This window comes from Pogona vitticeps, chromosome 11 (assembly GCF_051106095.1).
Source record: "Pogona vitticeps strain Pit_001003342236 chromosome 11, PviZW2.1, whole genome shotgun sequence".
NCBI lineage: Eukaryota > Metazoa > Chordata > Lepidosauria > Squamata > Agamidae > Pogona > Pogona vitticeps.
This window is the reverse complement of record NC_135793.1, coordinates 1,929,737-1,951,960: the sequence shown is the minus strand read 5'-3', so window position 1 is coordinate 1,951,960 and position 22,224 is coordinate 1,929,737. Positions and strand designations below refer to the sequence as shown.

The 22,224-nt window shown below is 44.6% G+C and overlaps 2 protein-coding genes across 2 annotated transcripts in view; one reads left to right on the top strand and one right to left on the bottom strand.

Moving 5' to 3' along the window:
• LOC110074302 (uncharacterized) overlaps positions 1-6,403 on the top strand; it is a 54,165-nt gene extending 47,762 nt beyond the window's left edge. The window contains exons 4-6 of the mRNA XM_078380683.1: positions 544-655; positions 3,655-4,428; positions 4,684-6,403. Coding sequence (XP_078236809.1) covers positions 544-655; positions 3,655-3,721 — 179 coding nt within the window. The 3' untranslated portion in view covers positions 3,722-4,428; positions 4,684-6,403. The remainder of the gene's footprint in view (positions 1-543; positions 656-3,654; positions 4,429-4,683) is intronic.
• The window catches only part of NEXMIF (neurite extension and migration factor), an 82,724-nt gene that overhangs the window by 19,861 nt on the left and 40,639 nt on the right, over positions 1-22,224 (bottom strand). Inside the window, exon 2 of the mRNA XM_078380676.1 lies at positions 16,725-16,882. The gene's annotated coding sequence lies outside the window, so the exon portion shown is untranslated. The remainder of the gene's footprint in view (positions 1-16,724; positions 16,883-22,224) is intronic.

The window sequence follows — 22,224 nt, the reverse complement described above, 5'->3', positions numbered from 1 at the left end:
GTACTCCAGAACGTGAGAGCAAAATAAGATTCTGTTTCCTGAGTCAGATCCTCGGCTCACCTACTTCTAGGGAGGTGGTGGTGGTGAGAATCTTAAGCCTCCTCTTCCTGTCATTGTCTTTGTAAAAAAAATCCCCCAACCCAAGCTGGCTTTTCTATCAGAGGGGAATGTGTGTGTGTAAATATCCAGGATTTGGCTGCATTGTTTACCCCAGAGGAAAAACAGCCCCCTCCATTTCCATTCATGCACAGAGCTGCTTTTCATTCTTAAAAGATGGAAAGGTACAGGTGACCTTACAAAAGCGATGTACAATTTGGCCTAAGATACAGAAGTAGAGTTGGAGTACAACAGCTTTCAGATGCTTCTCCAGACTAGGTGGAAATCACCCGCCAGGTATAATCTTTCTTCTTCTTCTTTAAAGCTACTTCTGGGAATTGAACTGCTTGTTAGCTTTTGAGATTCTTTTTTTTTTAATGCAAAAATAAACCCCACCAAAATCTCAGTTTTCACTTGCTTTTTCAACAGTGTTATTTTCCTTTTCAGAGGCCAAACCTGAGGCCAGTGGAACCAAGTGGTTCTGGAGAGAAGCTGACAAGCATCAAAAGCAGACGAACCTGTCCAGTATCTATTTTCCAAGCCCAGTGATGTGGAAAAAGTAATTTATTAGCAGCAGTAGTGAAAAGTAAATTAGATTTTTAACCTGTTTCAGTTTTCAAAAACTTTGCCAGCTATTTAGACTTCTAAATCAACAGCTTCTTTTTAAATAATTAAATATGGGGGGGGGGGGGAGAGAATGCAGCCACATGAAGGGCAGCCAATAATCTACAAGGAAATAACTTCTAATAAACCTTAACAAGTGTGATTTAACGATACATACAAAGAAATGATGTCTGGTACCTTAATGCTATTATTAACCAGTAAGCCTTCATATTCCAAAGCTTTAAAAAAAAAGAGTTTATGGCTCCATCCGACAAAGCAGGCTGCAATCCAGAAAATTTAATTCCAAATAAAATTTGCTGATCTTTGAAGTGCTACAAGACTTTTGGTACCTTGTGCCCACAGGACAAAAAAATTAATTATGACAACGTGATACTCCAAACCTGCTGTTTGAGGCGGCTGCCTCACTCTGGCTAATGTTAGGGCCGGCCCTGCCAAAACCTTGCCTTGATGGAATGGAATGGGGCGGGGCGGGAGGATATAACATAGCTCTCTGAAGGTGGGGTTTCCTTTTTGACCATGATTTTGATGAGGCTCAAGAGCAGCAGGAGAAGTGTTTGCTTCCAAATCCTGTCAGGGAAGGCAAGAGGGAAGCAGGAGAGCAAAGGCAGACTCCCATAAAATCCAGCAGTCCGATGTGATAGAGTCGTCACTCTTGGAGTCAAGGGTCCCCTTTCTCTTGCTCATTATCCATTAGCTTTTCCTTTATAAAATGGGTGCATTCATTGCAGAAAACCAGCTCACATGGAGTGGGTTGTGGAGAAGGAAAGGGCAGATGTTTTAACAGAGGCAAAAAAGCCAAAGATCCTTGTGGCAGTTGAGCGCTCAGCTCTGCGGCAGGAGGAGTTCAATTTATGCAAATAAATTGGCTTAGAGGCAAGTCTGCAGGAAGGTGCTGGGAATTAACCTCCTCCTGCCCTCTTATTGGGCTGCCATCCATCAATGAAAGCCATGATAGAAAGAAGACCTCTCTTTAGAATGACGTACATGCACTTAGATGTACAAGTTCCAGAAGGTAGAAACGTTGACCCTAAGACATAGGGGCAGGGTTTGCAGAACCTCAGATGCCAATGGGGCAACCAACAATTCACTGATACAGATACTTAGCAGAAAATCTACATTAAAACCTTAGATTAAAACACACACACACACAAGAACTCTCCATGTCTTGGAGCTAGGTGTTTCTGATTTGTGGTGACCCTCTGCATAAGCAATTTCCCGGAGATCCTGCCCTTCCTGGCTCTCCTCAAGTCTTGCAGACTCGAGGCTGTGGTTTCTTTTACCGACTGAACCCATCTCATGTCATCTATTGTTATATATGGGTATAAAAGATCCGCTGTTTAGGCTGGGTTCTATTCTGTGCCTCCTCACATCCTTCAAATTGGATATATCAAGATCTTGTGTAAAGATCTGCAGAAAGATGAGTGCTGGCAGCTTTTTAAAGTTGTGCCTTTCATACGATGGACCGCAGCTCCTAACCGATGGCTAGAGTGGCTGGCATTCAAAACATCTGGGGCCAATATCCTATCGTTTTCCTCCATGCATGGTAGCACAACTTGCAGGAATCACGAAGGCCAATTAACAAGGTGTCATCCAAGGGCCTGATTGTCATGCAAGCGGGTGTGTAACTGGCACCTCCATGTGCTTATTCTATTCTTTGAAAGGCAGTGGTCTTTGGACTGAGTTTTCTTCTTTGGGAGCAGAGCTTCCCAGTCATAATTCTGTGCTTTAAAATCTGAAGTCTTTCCACCCTTTCCTTTTGTCTATCTGACCCTGTCTGCCAGAACAAGAGTTCAGGGTGACACAGTCAAAACATAATTTCAGTTGAACCGCAAAGACAAGTATATTACATTTCTATAATAAAGCGGCTGTCTGTCATGGGAGCCAGTACAAACTGTGAAGCGGAAGAGGCCTGTTGATGGAAGCGCACTCTCCTTTAAACACCCAAGCGAGTGCACCAGCCCTACACCTCTCTCTCTTTCTCTCTGTGTCTTTCAAAATGTTATTTACAATTTGGACTGTGCTATTGGCTTGATGCTTTAATGTAAAGAGAGATTGTTCCAGTCTGAATGTGCACATTTGAATTAAGCTGTCCCCAACAGGTGGTCTGAGGACAAGTTGATCTTGACTAGACAGGGGGAAGACTTAGCGTGGCAAGAACCAGGCAGGTTCCCTGATAGGGGGTGTGAGAGCAGTCCAGTCCATGATAAGTTACTTCCTAAAAGTAGTTAGTTAAAATTATTGCCCAAATCCCAAAAGTAATGATTTGTTGACATCAGTTACAATTTTTTTAAAAAATAATCGATTTACTTTACTCTAAGCATTTGCTGTCATGCACAGAGCCGCTCAACCGGGGAATGAGATGCTTACACCAACATCTTAAATTTGATTCAATTCACCACTGAGGTGAATTGCTAATGGGTTTACGCGAATGGATTTACACCGGTAGGCATAACTAAGAGGATTCTGGCCCATGTCTGTGATTTATGCCAGCAAGTTACCCCCGATTGAGTATTTGTACAAATCCTTTAATCCATAAGCACTAGGGTAACCCATATTCACATTTTTCCTTTTAAACACAGTCAGGTTAGGTGTCAGGAGACAAGAGCTATTTTTTGCAATCATTCAGTGGTACTACTGAGGTGTAACTTTTGTTTAATATGCACCCATTCTATGTCTTAATATAATATTCCATGTTTCATTGTATCTTCTCCATTTTCTTAGTTGGCCCACTTTACTTGCATTACTTTAAATGTTACTACTTTCCTAATACTCACGCGTGGACCTCATGTTAATCCATTCTGGATTGAACATGACAATTGCTGTTATTTTTAATGCAATCTCTTGTCTGTTTTCACAGTTTATGAGCATTTATGAGGCTCTTCCATCATTTTGTTTATTCCATCAGTAAATTCTGTACTGGTTTACTTTTTGCAGTGGTTTAATGATAATTCTTCGTTGGCTTACTGGAGGAGGAGTTTGGGTGTCTGAAAGAACCCAGTGATCAGATGCAAGCAATCCGGGAGAAGAAACAGCAACCCACCCATGTGCTTAAATCCAGCTTTACGAAAGGTCTGTTGGACTCTGAAACTAAGAATCTTAACCCCACTTCCCATCCTCTTTCCTTCCCATCCATTTTCCTTTTGTGTTGCATCTTTCAGACTGGAAATCTGTGATCAGGGATTTTTTTCCCCCTTTCTCAGATTTGTAAAATGCTCCAAATTGTCTTAAATGAATAAATGCCTTCTCTTGTCATGCTCCAACTGTTGGCAGGATACAGGTTTGGTGTGACCGAGATCTTACATCATCTTACTCTCCCTTTTTGAAGAAAAAAACAAAATCTAGAATCTCCTCACCTTCCAGCATATTTTAAATGAATGAAGTCATAAAAGATGTTAGCTGTCCTTGGCGATACGGAAACTCTTTCTTAAGGGAAGAGCCTTCCGGGATCATCTCAAGGTCCACCTAATCTGACGTGATTTACAAAGATCCAGAGACCAGCAGCACAGCTGATGCTTTCCTGCTCTCCTGACACGCGCTCTCTGCTGAACCCCAAGTTTTGAGTTTCCGGTGACATTTACAGACATCCAGAACAGTTTTATTGTTACAGACTTTTTCCTAAATATATCTCTGAGGGACATCCAAGCACTGTTTACACAGGGTTCTGTGGAGGCCCCAAATTATTTTGGAAACTGGGTCTGTGGACTGTTGGTGCTTTATTTATTTTTATTTATTTATTTATTGGACTTATATACCGCCCCATAGCGCTACAAGCACTCTCCGGGCGGTTTACAATTTTAATTATACAGGCTACACATTGCCCCCCCAGCAAGCTGGGTACTCATTTTACCGACCTCGGAAGGATGGAAGGCTGAGTCAACCTTGAGCCGGCTACCTGGGATTTGAACCCCAGGTCGTGAGCACAGTTTTAGCTGCAGTACAGCGTTTTAACCACTGCGCCACGAGGCTCTTTAGCATTACACCAAAGCACAAGAGGCAGAATTTCCCTTTTGCGGCATTAGATGAACCCCCTGACTGTTTCCAGGGGGTAGCCACATTAATCTGTCAAAAGCCTGAACAGCTAAGAACCTTACTGCCCTTTCAACGCTAACGAGTTTTATTTGGCCAAAGTTCTGGTGGGCTGTTGCCCATTTCATCACGAGTATCTGCTGAAGCAGGCTGCCGCCGCCCATCAAACCTTCTGCCAGACAAAACTTAGTAGTCTTTCTAATGCCACAAAAGTCTTTCTTTTCAGTTGTTTCTTTTTTCCCCCAATACAACAGTGGGACAGGATTTTGAAGAAGGTCTGTTTGGGGCAAGAGGGGAGGGGAGACCCTAGGTCAATGGCAGGGACTCTGCTTTCTACACAGAAGGCTTGAAGTTCAGGCCTCCACATTTCCAGCTGGAAGGATCAGGACTCAACAGGAAGGATGGGAAAGTGGGCAGTGATCCTAAAAAGCCACTGCCAATGAAGTCTGGGGACTGCCAAGTCAGCGGGGTGATAAATCTGCTCCAGATTTAAATCCAAAGTTTGAAGGAACTATGTGAACTGCCCAGCCTATTTTGGGAAGCCATGTTCAGCACCCTGGAGAGGTCTTTGAAAGTTGAGATGTACCTCCATCAGATATGAACTGCTCCACTAGTACCAACCAGAGCCACAGACTTCTGCTGGCTGCTGCTGGTCAGAGCTGACAATATCAGCTTAGATGGGTAGTTGTGGAGGAAAGCTTGCAATGAAAAAATGCTTCCTACCTGGCACCAGAGCTATTTAGAACGGCTGAAACATCCTCCCTCTTGAACTTGGACTAAGTGAGTCCATCATTTGCCTGTTTGCCTTGTTTTTCTGTGTGTGTGTTTTAACTGGGGGGGGGGGAGAGAGAGAAACTGCTGATAACAGATACAGTGGCCATATCCTTCTTTGTCTGGGTGTGGGCTGAAAGCAAAAGCCTTCTCTGTTTATCTCAGAAGGGCACTATCAAGACGAGCAGGAAGAAATTAGACAGTGGAAGACAAAAATATATTCAAAGGGTAGAATTATGTATGCATAATTGCGCTGCTCTCTGGGGTGCCTGGATGAACACATGCCTTCACTTTGGGAAGTCTCTTTCCCCGAACCAACTTATTCTAATGAAGCAAAGGGGAAGCTGCCCGGAGGATTGCAGAGGTGGGGGGGACTGGGGAACTGGGGGGGGGGCTGGGCGAGAGCAGCTCTGGAGATACTGGATATCCCCATGCTCACTGGAAGCAATGAAAATGCAACCCCAACTTTGTAACCACCAAGCAAGAACTGACATGGAAGGACTTAAATTCTGCAGGAATGCAACACACGTCTATAATATATGCGCATGCACTGGGAAATGGAGCCGTATCCCCCTCTCCCTTTCTTTCCTCTCTCTCCTTCTCAGTTGCAAAATCCATTCTGACGATTCTCCCCTAGAAGTGCATTTTGTCTCCGTTTGTTAATATTGTAAATACATTGTGTGTGTTTTTTTTTTAAATCAGAGTATTTCTGAGTACATCGTCCTTCTATCATCTGGTTTATTTTATTGTCATTTTATATTTATTTTATTCTTACCTAATGTTCCTTTATTACATATGCTCTTCAAATATTGCTTGTAAAACAATTTTATGTGTTCATCTCTCAGTGTGTGTGCTTTATAAAATAAAATGTGTCTGGAGCACTGTAGGTCATTTTCAGATGTTTTTGATGAGCCATTTTGAGTCTACCTGGTAGGGGATAGGAGTGGGTAGGAAGCACAGCATAAAACCTCTTAGATAAATAAAATCAACAGAGTTTGGTCAGGTAGAACAGTGGCGTTTGTTTTTATTTCTTAAACATTTCATCCTGCCTCTGGCTGTAACCGGCCTCCAAGGTGGCTACTGTGCCCAAATGAAAACAAGACAGGTATTGGAGAGAAAACAGGAACAAAACCAGCCAGGAAAGTTAGAAGTTAGTTGTGTTGTTTGGTTTGGTTTGGGGGTTTTTTGGCTATGGAAATAGCCGGGAGAGGGATGGCTCAGTGGGAATGCCTGGGGGTGGCCATTCCCTCCAGATCGGCCACTGGACCTGGCAGCCTGAGTCTGCTTCTGGGCTTGGCCATGCAAGGAAGACTGGAGGCCAGGGGAGCAGGAGAGTCCCCATCCTAACACATTGCCTTCACCCCATGCGGCTTGGATTGTTGATGTAGCTGGACAAACCCTCAAGAAGCTTCAAAACACTGGGTGCTCAGAGCCCACTGACACAGACCTGCAGGTGCGCGTTATTCACAGAGAAAATCCCATTGATTTCCATTTGATGGAATGCCATTTTGAATGGCATTTGCTCACCATAAATAGCATGCGTTGGATTACTCCCTTAATTGCACAAACACCATTAGCCCATTGATTTTAGAATTTTTCTTCTGAGAGTCATAAATCATTCCCCCAAATAGCTTCGAATACTTCTGGTGAAACAGTAGCACGTCTGTACGTGGACATTGACACAGATGCTTCAGAAGCCGATTTGGGTTTTCCATTTACTCCTGTGTGGCAGTATAGTGTAGTGGATAGGGTGTTGGGCTAGGATTCAGGAGAGCTGAGTTCAAATCCACACTTGGCTGTGGAAACTCCCCGGAAGGGATGACCGTGGTAGAACCGCTCACTCCTGAACTGCCTCCATAACCACCCATCCCACGTTTTTCAGACCGGGAGTGGTTGTACTTCTGCTACTCCTTTAACTGTGCTATCAAGAGTAAGCTGAGCAGGCAGATCAAATAAAGAGTTTCGTCCGCTCCTTTTCACCTTTTCACCCACCTCTCCCTACAACGGGGTGCAGAACTGCGAGATTCAGCACAAAACCATAAGAAGCCACACTAAAATGAGGGAGATTAATTTGGCAGCCTCAGAGAAACAAACCAGTGAAGGAAGCTTTTCTTTAAAAGCAGAAGAAATATTTACTGTATAGAAATGCTTCATATATTTGTGCTTGGAAAGCCATTTTTAAAGAAGTAATTACCGTGTTTCTCCGAAAATAAGACATGGTCTTATATTAATTTTTGCTCCAATGTAAAACTCAGTAGGTCTTATTTTCAGGGGATGTTTTATTTTTCCATGTACAACAATGTACATTTATTCAAATACTGTACTGTTGTGTCATTTTCTGGTTGCAGCACAAGGGTGGAGGGTGGGGTTTCACTTAACTGGGGCGTATTTTGGGGGTAGGGCTTCTATGAAAAATCATACAATGACTTATTTTCAGATTAGGTCTTATTTTCAGGGAAACGGGGTAGTTATCATTCTAGTTTTAAGGCTTGGCAACAGATAACTAGCTGCTGCCATACCTGCGGTGTTTTTTTAAAAAAAGTGTATCTTCATTTTCTGAATTTGTGAAAAGGAACTGCAGGAAATTACTTTTGTTGCTTGAGAAACATCTTAACGCTTTAGGCTGCTGGTCTGTGATACTAAACACAGTGCCTTTCTGTCCACGGTGACAGCAGGGGAAGTAATGTGTTACAAAGTAACACATCACTATCAACTAATTCAACCCTGAGTACAAAGTAACACGTCACTATCAACTAATTCAACCCTGAGTACAAAGTAACACGTCACTATCAACTAATTCAACCCTGTGTGCTCACGGGAAGGATAGATCCTGAAGCAGAGGCTCCAATACTTTGGCCATCTCATGAGAAGAGAAGACTCCCTGGAAAAGACCCTGAGGTTGGGAAAGTGTAAAAGCAAGAGGAGAGAAGGGGACGTCAGAGGATGAGATGGTTGGACAGGGTCATTGAAGTGACCAACATGAATTTGACCCAACTCCGGGAGGCTGTGGAAGACAGGAGGGCCTGGCATGCTCTGGTCCATGCGGTCACGAAGAGTTGGACACGACTAAATGACTAAACAACAACAATCAACTAATTCCTTTTTTAGTGGCAGTAACTGCCCGTGTCGTTGGCAGTGGCTTATCGGATTGCCAGGACGGGCTGAGGAAGCCCTCCTGGAAGTGCTAATGGCCTCATTCTCTCCCCCCCCCCCCCAAATGTGCTTTTACTACTAGAGTGCCTTCATGCCAAAAGTGCTGTAAATGCACCCATACTGTAAGTCTGCTGGGGAAACCATCCCTTTTAGCGGCTGCAGTGCCAACAGCCAACTGGAAATGGTGCATGGAGATACTCTAGAGAAGAGGTGCCCAAGCTTTGGACTATAACTCCCCGAATCCTCAGGTTGTGTTGCCAATCAGAAAGAACGGTAGGTGTTGTAGTCCAAAACCCCTGCTTTAGAGACAGCACTACTTTGCTTCCAGCTAACGGCATGCAGTCAGTTGATTCGACTCTTCGTGGCCCATCAGATCCCGGGTGAGACTGCGGCTTATCCATATATTCTGTCACAAACGATAACTCTACCCATTCCCTGCCTTTAGGCGCAAGACTACATATCAGAGGGTCCTCTTCCAACGGGGTCCTGTAAAATACTGTCATGCAAAAGATGGGGGGGCAGGCTGCCATTACAGATAAGCCCTGGCACCCTTACACGGTGCTGCTTGCATCTCCAAGTAACAACATGCAAAACGGTATGGCTTCCTCACAAGAAAGGGCTGTACAGCTTTGTTATTTTTTTCGCTACGACAGACTCAAACAGCCACCCCTCTTAGAAACTCATCAAGATGGCCAATTTCACCACAGCTGGACTCCCGATCTGAGCATCTATTAAACAACATACACGCTACTGTAGCGAGACTTCAGACTTAAAGTAGATTCTGATGTTAGTGCAGGTTGTATGTCGGCTTGGACGCCTCCAGCTTAACACAACTCGGTGTTTTCCACCCTTTAGTTTTACATGCTTTTAAAATGCTAGTAAGCCTTCTTGAAATTTTATCTGCAATTTCGAAGGGAACAGTACAGTACGCCTGCCTCCCCACGCATTGTGATAAACACAGTAAAGCGCTTTTACGTAAAATGTACTGTCCAATTTATGAGATAAAAGGATGTGGATCAGGTCACATGAACTGCAACATAGAAACTTCGTTTTATTTGGCTGCATTCTCGTTTTTTTTAAAAACCTGCTCTGCAATTTAAATGCAGACCAATGGTGATTTCTTAGCTATATCCTCGTCTGGCAGGTGACATTTTCAACCCAATTAGTCAGCTTTGAGGTTTCTTTTTTCCTCCCACCTCCTGGTCATCATGGGTTTTAATGAAATCAGTCCAGGGTAAAATCAAAGCTTCCCTTTGCATCTTTGTGCTGCTAATGTGAGAACTGGCCACTCCTTTCCTCCCATGACTACTCTTTACAACACACACACACACACACACACACACACACACACACACACACACACACCAAGATGTGATACTTCTCTCATCCCATTACCTCTGCTGTCATTCCTATCAGATATTCTCACACACACACACACACACACACACACACACACACACACACACACACACACACACACACACACACACACACACACACACACACACACACACACACACACACACACACACCCAAGATGTGATACGTCTCTCATCCCATTACCTCTGCTGTCATTCCTATCAGATTCTTCCACTCTGGGCACCCACAGAAGTGCACCATCCACGGCATGTGGGTATGAAAAGAAATAGTTTGTACAAAAAAGAATAAGCTTTATTTTCCATCCCACCCTGTCAAAAACCTCCCCCCGTTGCTTGTGAAAGCAGTGGAACCGTCCACTATTTCAACTCCCATCCCTGGAGAAGTCTGCAGTTGAGAAAAACTGGTTGAATTTGATTAAACCCTTTGGTTTCCTTCCAATATTTTCAGCTATTCCATCTGTAGAAAACATTCTGCTGGCACCGGGCACGCCGATAGCATTAACTGCCTTCGAAACCAGCAGCAGTTCTGCCTAATAATTTGGCCTGAGCCTGCTGGCTTGTAAATTACAAACCCTCGCATCTCTTGCGGGAGGAGGCGGGTCCCTCTCCCCCCAACGTCGCTTGTCAAAAGTAAGAGGCGTGGCCGGCAGAAATTTTTAGAGAAAGGAAAAGGTCTTTCTGCAATCTTGCCTGCTTGTTGGCATGAATGAGGTGGGACCCGGGCGGGGCGGGGTGGGAAGACAAGAATAGTAACAAAGCAAAGAAATGGGGGAGTGAACTTAACTCTCCCTCCCATACAGGGAACAAATACAGCCCCCCATAAGCGGCAAAGAAGGTGTTGTTTGTGCTGCTTTTCTGGTGTTGCCTGCCAGCAATGTGACACGAGGCCATCAGACCGCAGCGCCCAATCCATGCAACACAGCAATGAGACGAGAGTGCCATGGGGTGCCCTGCTCGTGAAGGCTGGATCCGTATTTCCTTCCTATATGGATGGTGGTGGGAAAATAACAAAACCAGTTAACACCCTGGTTCTACTCTTTTGAGGATTATATCGCACATGACATCATTCCAGGTCAGAATTAGGGCTCAGCTCCTGCCAATCTCCTCTTTACGTCCAGAGTTTTCACTCTATGATGCAAGTGGAAAACATCCCAGGACAAGGTTTAGTGCTTGCAAGACCAGTAAGTACTCAAAAAGTGGATGGCTTTTGCCTCCTGCAGGATTCTTTATCACGGCAGAGGCAGGGGTTGGGGGAGAAGAGTGATGGTTGGCGATTATTATTTTGGAGGTTCTAAATTCTATCCTCCACATTGTTTCAGCACCGTGGATAGCTCCTCAAAAGTGCAGACTAACCTGCGGGGTGGATATGCAGCCTCCACGGACCTGGAGTCCCCAGTCCCCCCTGGGAGTGGCGTTAAGACATGGTGGTGTGCCAGAGATCACCCCCGGCGAGACGATACGAGCAGGGACCACACAGCCTTTGGAATGATTTGTTTTCGGTTAGGCACTGGGAAGATTGTAAGTCATCGTCATGGATTCACAGTTCTTTCTGCCCAGTGTGGGCCATATCTGGATTCAGGGGGCTTAAAGGACATTCTAGTTCTTAAGGTTGGGAATGGCACTTCTCCCCACCTCCAAGCCCTCCTCAGAAAGGGGCCATTGACACCAGAGAAGCGACACAGAGACCACTCTCCCAGTGCTCCCCTCAGAAAGTCTCTACACTCACAAGACACCTGCTGGCATTTTGGGCCTCACCCCTCAATTTTTCCTTGCAAATGTAGGTCCCAAGAGGGAAATGAAAAGGGTCAAAATGATCTGAAGGGAAAGGAGCGGGTTTCGGAAGGGAAAACAGACTATTTTCTACTCCTTACAGTTTTTTTTTCATCCATTCAAGCTGTCTCTGGCTTCATATCGAATAAAAGAAAGCCACACTAAGCATGAAATTAATCAAATAAAGAGCAGGCTGTAGGCCCTCCTGTGGAAATCTCTATAAAGTCATCCCCCCCTGTTGCGTTTCCAGATTACATGCTCAGCACTGCAGTCTTTTCATCCCCGCTGTTGCGGCTGCTGCTGTTGTCCCACTTGGACTATCGAGCCATCCTTTCAAGGAAAAAGCCTCCTCTTCCTCCAGCCCAGGCGGCACCCCATGGATTTCATCCCCCCCCTTCTCGGTGGTCCTTGGGCACACACCGTCTCCTGAGCAAGGCTGGGGGGTTTTAAGAGGCTCGTGGAATTCGTCAGGCCTTCCCAGCTGCGGAAAACACACACTCTCCAAAATGACACAAGAGGAAGGTTTAATTCTATCACAAAGGTCTGCCGCTCACAGGAGAACAAGCTCGGGAGCACCGTCTAGGAAGCTGAGCATCACACATCCATGTTTGATGGCACAAATCCATTTAACAAACCCGTATCTAAAAGCTATATTTAAATACAGTAAGGTAGAACGGAAGACTCTGTGCAGAGAGGTTAGGAGGTTGGTTGCGTGAGGACTCCGGAGATCTGAGTTCAAATCCCTCCTTAAGCACAGAAACTCATTTTCTCCACCTAGCCTTCCTCGCAAGTCAGTCGAACATGTATAAAGAAAGACCGGCACAGTTGCTTTCTCTCAGACCTTTCACACTGACAGAAAACATCCAGTCCTTTGAGTGGGGTTAAAACACACTCAAGACACACCACAGACTATCAGTTGTGGGGTTAAGATGTGGAGGGACAGAGGTCTTTATTCCACACTGTGCTCACTGAAATGGAGAGGGGTGGGCGGGGGGGGGTCTCCATTGAGCAAGCAGGCAACGGCCCCCTCAACCCAGGTTACCATTTCCCTCCGTGGCACACACAGCACCCCCCCCTGGTTTCACTACCTGCCCCGTCTCTGGTACGGGCATAATAGCACTAGCCTGCTCTGCTGAAATATTGTAACACAAAGACAGACAAACGTTAAGACCAGGCCAGGAATTTGGGAGCTATTCGGAGACAAGCTCCAGAGTCCTTCCACCTAAGAATCCTCTCCTGGTTTTCCTTCAAACATTCTTTTCCAGAAAACAAATGGGCGGGGGATGGGGAGAACATTTTTATTTGCTGACGTAATTAGAGAACAGGGACTTCAAATACTTGTCCCAACCTAATATAAATCAAGCAAGGACAAAGAGGTCAGACCCAGTGGCCGGTGGTGGTCAGGGGATGCTGGGAACTGTGTTCCCAAATAAGGTACCTTTCAAAGGCCTGCTGTTCCTCAGGGAAGGAGGGGCTGAAGCACCAGCATTAATGTTTGCTGGCAGGGGCTTTGCTCCGTAAGTGCTAAGAATTATAACTGCCGTGGGTGCTGATTAAAACCAGGGGAAATGCTATTCTACCTCAGCATTTCCTCATTCACATGTTATTCCAGCATCTTATACACAGACGCAAGCACGTGTGTTGATGCCTGGGAGGACAGACAAATAGATGTTAGCTATTTGCTTCTCATATAACCAGAAAGCATCATGAGACTGGGGCATGCAATTACAAAACGACAGAACTCAGAACTGTGAAAGTGGAGTATGAAAGCAGTCTTAAGAAAGGTGTGTCCATCCATGTGGGGAAGAGAGAATTGTGTCTATCAGGAAATGGACAAGAACTGATTTCTGCAGCTGTTTCCAAACGTTAGCAAACTGGCCGTATGCGTTTGGGATGCAAGGGCCGATACACAATTTTCACCGTCGTGGGAGTTTCTGAATTGCTTTCCGAGGTGTGACTGCTGGTCCCAGGGTAACTGTGTGCTGTCCAACATCTGCAAGCCTTAAGACCATTCAGAAGCAAACAAAGTCGGAGAGAAGGAGAGAGCCCGATGGCCTTCAAAGCAAAGCAAATGCAAAGCAAAACAGAGTAGAGCAGAGCAGTCTATGACCTGGTGGGCAGGTACTGGAAGTTTGGGATCCTGTTGCTAAAGCCAAGAAGACCCCACCCCCCACCCCCACCCCCCAAAAAGGCACCTCTGAAGTGAAGCTCACAGCTGGTCCAGATGCACAGTTGGATCAGAGCAGGAGGTGGCGCAGGATCCAACATTCAAGACAACATTCACCACTTCAGATCGATGCCCTCCCTGTTCTGTAGACCAATTCAGGTTTACTGCTAAGCAACATACAGCCCTTAGAAAGCTGGACATGTATAAAGAAATCTGAAGTGCAGACCAGCACCGTTGCTTTCTCTCAGACTTTTCACACTGACAGAAAACTTCCAGTCCTTTGAGCGGGATTAAAACACACTCAGACACACCCCAAGTCATCTCAGGCAAAGTAATCCTTCCATCTAACGCGTGCTGGAACAACGGACAGCAGAGGCGGCAGGTAGTTTACATGGAGGTAAGAATAAAAGATAGAGAATTAGCAGATAACTTATTGATTTTGAGGAGTCTTGGACCCCTCTGAACTATGCACAGCTAAGGGACGCGCAATTTCTTCCTTTAATTCAATTCTACATCAAAACACTGTTAACTCCAGCAACCTTGCAATTCCTACAATCTACTTTTACACTGAAATAGACCAGGTTGCACAGGAAAACCATCCCACACACCCTCGGCCCATTTGCTCCGATGCACATCAATACAGCTTCCTGCTTCATCCACCGAGGCGGCCCACCGGCTTCTCCCAACGGCGACCACCCTCCTCCCACCTTTAAAGAGACTCCATGTCCTCAGGGGGAATGAAGTGATTCCTCCACTGTTCAGGGAATCACCTTAAGGTGCTAGGGAGCAACGACATTCTCTGGTCAAGTCCCCAGCGACACATTTAGCTGTGAACAATTTAGGCAAATCTTAGTGAGAGGCCCATTCGCAGGCCTTTAGCCATGACAAGCGTGCATTACAGAGTTACCTTTACTAAACCCTAAAGTAGGGTGAGGGTTATGGTTTCACCTAACATGAGGGTCCGTGTCATGGTTTCACATGCCTGTTCTGTATTCCCTCACAGAGAACGCCAATATCTTCCAAAGAAACATAGTACAGAAGTTCCAGGACACTAAAATATCTTATCCTGATGCTTGGCCGTTTAATATTCACAGCTCACTGTGAAGATCAACAATACAAGGGCTGAGGCTTCTCCCCAAATCCACAGTATGTTCAGCCAGTCTGTTAGAAAGTAAAGACATAAGAAGATGGACGGAAAATGTTTTTTGGCATTAATATATATATATGTATATGTATATGTATATATGTATGTATGTATATATAATGTGGCAAATGGCACACTAGAGAATGGGCAATTAATTAACCACAATTCTTGCAGCGATTGCATCTCTGCCGTGTCTTCCCTTTCGACCACTCCCAGAGAAAAACCTTGCACCATCAAACAGGGCTCAACAAATTACAAACCCAAAAGTATCAGATGAACCACTGAACCTCAAGCAACATCAGCAGGCAAACAAGTTTGGGTTTAGTGACTCAAGAGTGTCTGTGTACTGGTGGACCAAATAAATACTGGGCAGGGGGAAAAAAGGCATGTAAGAATCCTAACTACAATCAGTTACAATACTTTCATTTAAGACACAGGGCTGTAAAATAATCTCTCTAACGTTTCCGATGATCTGATCCGTTCTCCATTATTAGGAAAAGCATTCACGAGCAGCCTTTGCTGCATTCAAGAGTTAGAGCAGGAGATTCACCAAATGCAACCATTTGAAAAGCCGAGCAACAACCCAAAAGGGACAGAACAACAAAATGATGCAAAGCACAACACAACACACACGCCCATAAACTACAACCCGCTAATCCACCATTCCGGAGGCCAGGGGAAAAGAAGGGGTTTGTCATTTCTGCACGAAGAGAGGCCACTTTGAATCTTTGGGAAGAGGGAAGGGAGTTTGTCCTAGAACCATCAGGTCAATGAACATAAAAGAGCCACCTGCACATGGACAGAAATCCAAGCAGACCTCTTGACACCACCAATGAGGTCAAACTCAATCTGATTATTTAATCTCTTCATAAACGCCTTTGCTGGCCACTCTGTGGTCACGACCAATAAGCGTGGGCCTTGCACGGTGGTCGTGCAAGCTTCCTTGACTTAAAACCAAGCTCCATGACACACAGGGTAGAGAGAAAGGTGAACAGTCACCTCTGCCATTCATAGGTATTCCCCCCCCCCGCTGCCTGTGAGAACCTTTCCTACATGACAGAGCTTGTGAAACAGAGGCACTGTTCCTCTTGCCCTCAGGGAAAACAGTGAAAGGGGCTTGGATGTGGGCCAACTCAATAAAAATGTGTGGTTAACCCCCCCCAATATCACCAGCCCCCTAATTGATTGAAGGTTAACAATCAGAAGACAGAGACCTTGGTTGCTAAAAAAAATACATTATGCGACCTAAAAATGTGACATAGTCATCATCCTCATCAATAATGAATAAATAAAATGGGCTAGCTAATATTTTCAATACTGCACCTAATATTTTCCAAACCTGCAGCTTCATAAATAGTTCCTCTAATAACAATATTCTGATTTATTCAGAAAAGCATCAGAAATGCAAAATGGAAGCACACAACCCATTATAACCAGACCAAAGGGAGATATATTAAGTGCTCAGAGGGAGGGAGGGAGGGAGGGAGGGGAAGGAAAGGAAAGGAAAGACGGAAGGAAGGATGGAACACGAAAAAGAAATTAGGAAATCTTGATACAGCCACTTCAATATCCTGCCAGTTTCTCTTTGCCTTACCTTTAAAAATTATTTCAGCACCATTTTCTTCTTTCCTTCTTCTATGCGCGACTCTCCTCCTGGGGTTCACTTGCTCAGAAACTGGCCTTTAGGCGAACAACGATACCAAGAAGAACGGGTTAGGGTTTTCAATAACAGGAGCCGGAGACTGCAGGCGACTGTAAAATAAAGGGGAATGAGTTAGTGTAAAATTTCTCTTGGTCTGGTTATCCTATCAAGTTAAATCAAATTAATTCTATCAGCATAAATGCCTCCTACTGTTCTTTTCACCACATACAAATACCACAGCTGTCAACTGGAATGCAGGTGCCATGAACACTGTGGGGGAAGGGATTGGGACCAAGGTGCTACAGAAAATTAAGAAATCGACAGGATTTTCTGTGGGGGAACAGGGTCCGTGTTCAGTATCTTCCTGAGAAAGAAGTGGGAAACCTTACCCCTTTGGACTGTGGGATTCTTGTTTTTTTTTTTGGGGGGAGAAGAATAATTATCTCATCTCTGAGATAAATTTGGGGCTGGAAATAATTGTATGAATAGGCTTCCTCTTGGAAAAAGAATGTGGTGGTTGGTATGAATAATGGGCTCAAGCGACAGGAAGCCAGATTTAGGTTGAATATCAGGAAAAACTCCTTAACTGTTAGAGCAGTATGATCATGGAGCCATTGACCTCGGGAGGTGGTGAGCGCTCCGACGCTGGAGGCACTGAAGAGAAGATTAGACAACCACCTGTCAGATCTGCTTTGATTTAGATTCCTTTATTGAGGAGAGGATTGGACTCGATAGCCTTATAAGCCCCTTCCAACTCCGTTATTCTAGGATTCTATGAAGTTCTTCCACCCATCTTTAACTCCAGGTACTCCAGCTTTTTTGTTTTAAACAGCAGTAGAAGAAAGCAATATTTGCTAACAGCAAGACAAATCAAAACTGCGAATCCAAACAATACGTTTCTGAATGTGAAACTTTATCCACAACATTTGAAATATGTGCACCTTGGGCTTCTTACCTCCAGCTTGTTTTGATTTTAGCAGGTATTGAATATGGGATAAACTGTCAGGTGTCAAATACTAAATATTCTCACGTGCTTTCTCTTATGTTCTGCCAGCGCACGCTGCCTATCAAATGGGGTTGAATACCATTATAAGGTAGCTCTCAAACACAGTTAAATGTCACTATCAAATATCAATGGAGGCCAAGTGCAGGCATCAAAAGTTGAGTAGATTTTGGAGCAGCCAAGAAACCTAGAGAGCACATGATATCATCATTAATAAAGGATGGAACGAGATGCATTTTAAACCTACCCTGGCTTTTTTCCTGGATGTGAGCGGCACACAAGCCATTTTGAACTTGGAATGGGATGTCAACATAATAAATAATTAATGAAAGGATGGGAATCGTCCCTTCTCCAAATATTTACAGGTCTCGTGGTAAATATTATGGTAAGTAGCTGGCTGCACCCAAAACTGTGCTCATGGCCTGGGTTCAGTCCCAGGTAGCCGGCTCAAGGGTCACTCAGCCTTCCATCCTTCCAATGAGAACCCAACTCCCTGGGGGTGGGCGCAGGGAGATGATGTGTAGCCTGCGTAATTAACTTGTAAACCACCCAGAGAGTGCTTTAAGAGAGCAGAGAAGGAGCCGTGGTTCCCAACCTTGGGTTCCCAGATGTGTTTGGGCTAAAACTCCCAGAAGCCTTCACCACTAGTCTGGCTAGCCAGGATTTCTGGGGGTCATCTGGGGGCCCAAGGTTGGGAAACCACTGGTGTAGAGTGACTTACCTATTCATAAAAATACATTAACTGATATGTAGATGAAAAACTCCACAATTAACTAAGCTGTAGGCTGAAGATACGGTAAGGGTTTGGGGCAAAGGCTGGGACCACAGTTCTCATAATCCACAGCTATTTTGGGTGCAAATGATGGGAAATGAGATACAACAGAGGCTAGAAGGATATACTGGAGTTTTTGCAACCTCGCATGCTGCCTCTACTAGGTGTGGCTGGGAGGAACCTTTCTGGACTGGGGTGGCTGTCAATTATCAACAGGACTAACCAATAGTTCTTTCCCTGCCTCTAATTCAAAGAGAGACCCTCTCTCAAGTTTGTTGGAGTCAGTGAGTCTGTTGAGGCCTGTTGCTCAATGCAGTCATGTTTGTTCTTAGTTTGCTGTTCGATCTGTTCAATGGTTAGTCAACAAAACCTTTTGTTCTTTCTATTACTAATGTCTCAGTGTGAGTTATTGGGACTATAAGTGCCAGTTGAAGAAAGAGGTGGATTAATCTGGTTAACTTGAAGCTAATTCTGTTCTGTGAAATCCTGCACTTCTGCTGAACAGCTAGAGGAATTTAACCAGAAATTCAAAACTCTGTAACAGGAGTTAAAGGGAAAATGGCTTAGACAATTCTAACACTGGTTTAGACCTATCAACCACCATTAGCCAAGACACCTGAACAAAAATACACACACTTGAGAAGCAGCATGGCTCTCCATGAGCAAAAGCACTGATGGATTCACTCAGTGGGTTCCCTAACCGCTCTTGAAAACACAGGGTGCCCCCTGATACCGAGTCACCGGTCCCCTCTAGCTTGGAATTGGCTGACCTGATCTGCAGAATCTCCCCAGGGTGTCAAAAAGAGGACCTTTCCAACAGTATCTGGGAGGGACCAAGCATTGAACGCCCAGTCTTCCAATGACATGACACTCTAAGAGCCTCTTGCCAGGTATGGGGATGAGCCAAACCACTGAGCCAGGCCAGGAGGTCTTCTCTACAACTTCGCCTCCATGCTTCTGAGAACAGTACCTTTTTTGGTGTAAACCTACACATCCAAACTTATTAGGGGAGTAATTCTAAACTCTCTACACAACCATGCATTATTTTTTTGTAACAAAAATATGTTCCCATGCTTTAAAAGATGGATAGCAATACTATGCGCCTACTCAGGTGCGAAAGCATATAAAATCATAACATTCATTTACCAGATTCCACAGGCTACCAAAAATCTACGTGATAAATTCTGAAATTACTGACAGAAATTATTGGTTATGTTCAACTCTTTTGGTGCCGGTCAGGACCCTGAAGAACTCTTTGGGGGCAGGGAAAAATGGGTGATATACAATTAATTGCATAATGTTGATGACACAAATTCCAGTCATTTCTAACCTGGGGGGAGAAGTCAGATGTTCCACAGAAATTTAAAATGCTTGGAGAAGGCGAAGTATGAGAAAATCTACCAATTTTTAAAGAATTAGAAATGGGAAAGAGTAGACCTTTGGTCTAGATGGGCGGGGTATAAATCTAATAAAATAAATAAAGATTATGAATGTTCCATCAAAATGGATAAAATGGAACAAAATACTGCACCTTGTAGATGCTTAGGATAACATCAAGCTGCCTAAACCATTTGGATCGGTATTTATTCCACATCCTTACCTGTATCGTTATTTCCTTTTGTAATATTTGCGGGGGGGGGGGGTAGAGTAAATACCAAAAGCCGATCAAAACGGTAATTCTCAAAACGGTCCAAAATAAAAATTTCCTACCTGGCTAACCTGTCTGGTTTTCCCCCATGCTAAGACTTGCTGCTTTTGTTTTTAGCGGAAGGGCCCGGCAGACCCAAAGAGACAAGGGCTTCTGATACCCTTGCTGAATTATGCAAAGGCAGAGAGACTCATAAATAATGGCTAACGGTGGTAAGGACACCATCGGTTCTCTAACAGGCTTCCCCGTCTCTTGCAAAGAATTCTCGACCTTCTTTACAAAACCAGAAGCTTCCAAGCTTTTGCTTCTTGCCCACAGACGCCAAGACACCCAGGTCAATTTGTCCAAGATCACTCAGGAAAGTAAATGGCAGAGATGGGAAGAGCGCCCTGGAAGCCGTCCTAACATCAGGTCAGGTGGCGTCCAGGAAGAAACTGGCCTATTGCTGGCTGCTTGAAAGAGAAGAGCTTTTATTAGCAACAGCTTGATTTTCTTCCTCTCTTTGCAGCAATACATTGAAACGCATTTTGTTTTGGCTTTTCTGTCCAGCTTGAGAGATAGATAATGCCTTGTGGAGTCCAGAAAGATAGACTTCACAAGGGGAAAAAAAATCCCACCTGGTACAAGTGCACCTCTTGTCCCCGTTTGCCCTGTCAGGATGACAGTCAAGCTCCTTTAGAAGCCTCTGGACTGGGAGTTGGGGCAAAAAGGGGAGGCCTTCTTCACAAGGTCTCCAAGGACCCCTTGAAATTGCAGCTGCATCAGGAAAGATCAGGAAGGTTTTATTGCTAGGCAAAGATGAAGGCATCTGATCAAAGAGAAACTCCTAGGAAATGCCCGGTTGCAATCTAAGCCTAAATCCAATAGTAAGGCGTGTTACACACACTCTTAAAACAATCTAGAAGGACCCCCCCCCCAATATTCTTTTAAAAACTGCAGGTCACAGAAACCCCCAGCCAGAATAATCAACAGCATGTAACAACAGTATCTAATGTCTGGCTTGCTATAAATGAGGAGACAAAGCACAGTGTCTTACCAGGAGTCTCTCTCTCGAGCCAATCCAGCTTTTGAGAAGCCAAGCCAGATTCTACCAACTAGCAAGCAAACCTAACTCCAAGGTTGCAGGAAATAATGATAAGCACCATAGAGGATGTGTAACGAGTCACTCCCTCCTCGCCAGTTAACAATGGCAGAAAAATTACTTTTCCAAAGCAATATGACTGGTAGGAATGATATTACTTTACTGCTTTAATGAATCATCTTTCTAATTATTTTTAACATTTACATGGAAAGGGCACATGGAATTCTGAAATCGATCTCAGACTGAGAGTGAGTTCTAAGCCACCAAAAGTAACAGAAAAAATAATAAGCAACAGAACAGAGAATGCGACGAGTGTCTCTTGTAATGTACAAGGACACAGAATTACTTTTTGGACCATAGTAAGTAATGAGAGTGAATTAAATAGCAATTTTGGAGATCCCTGGAGTTCAATCAGATACTGTAAGTCAAAGAATCAGAAGAAGCATCCCCAACGGGTGATGCAGGCATTGGGTACTATTAAGGGTTGCAGGATGAGTCCCATGACAGAAGCAGATGCCAGATTTCTGCCCATTTGATTGGGGACAGCGCAGGAAACATTACTGGTGGGTGCTGTGCTGATTAGAAGAAGAGGTTTTCCAACACAGAAGTAAAACGGAAAAAAACCAAAAAGAGGTCTCGGGCCAGCCTTGCCCACCTCGTATAGGCATGTTCACACTGTTTTCACCCTTTGGTATCAAAGTCTCCGAGATGCCTACAAATGGCCAACTTTGCTGAGAAGTGGCAACCCAGCGAGGGCTTCTAATGACATAAAAGATTATGCCACAAAGCTGTCTGAGCACCACCAGACCAAGGAGGAGGAGACAGATAAGCGCCCAGGTCTCAGAACCTGTCTGTCACTACCGCTAAATTAGCCAGCAGGCTGTCTTCAAGTCCCCTCGGTGAAGCTGGACTTCCAGAGCACATCAGAGGGGCCTTCCCCATGCAGCT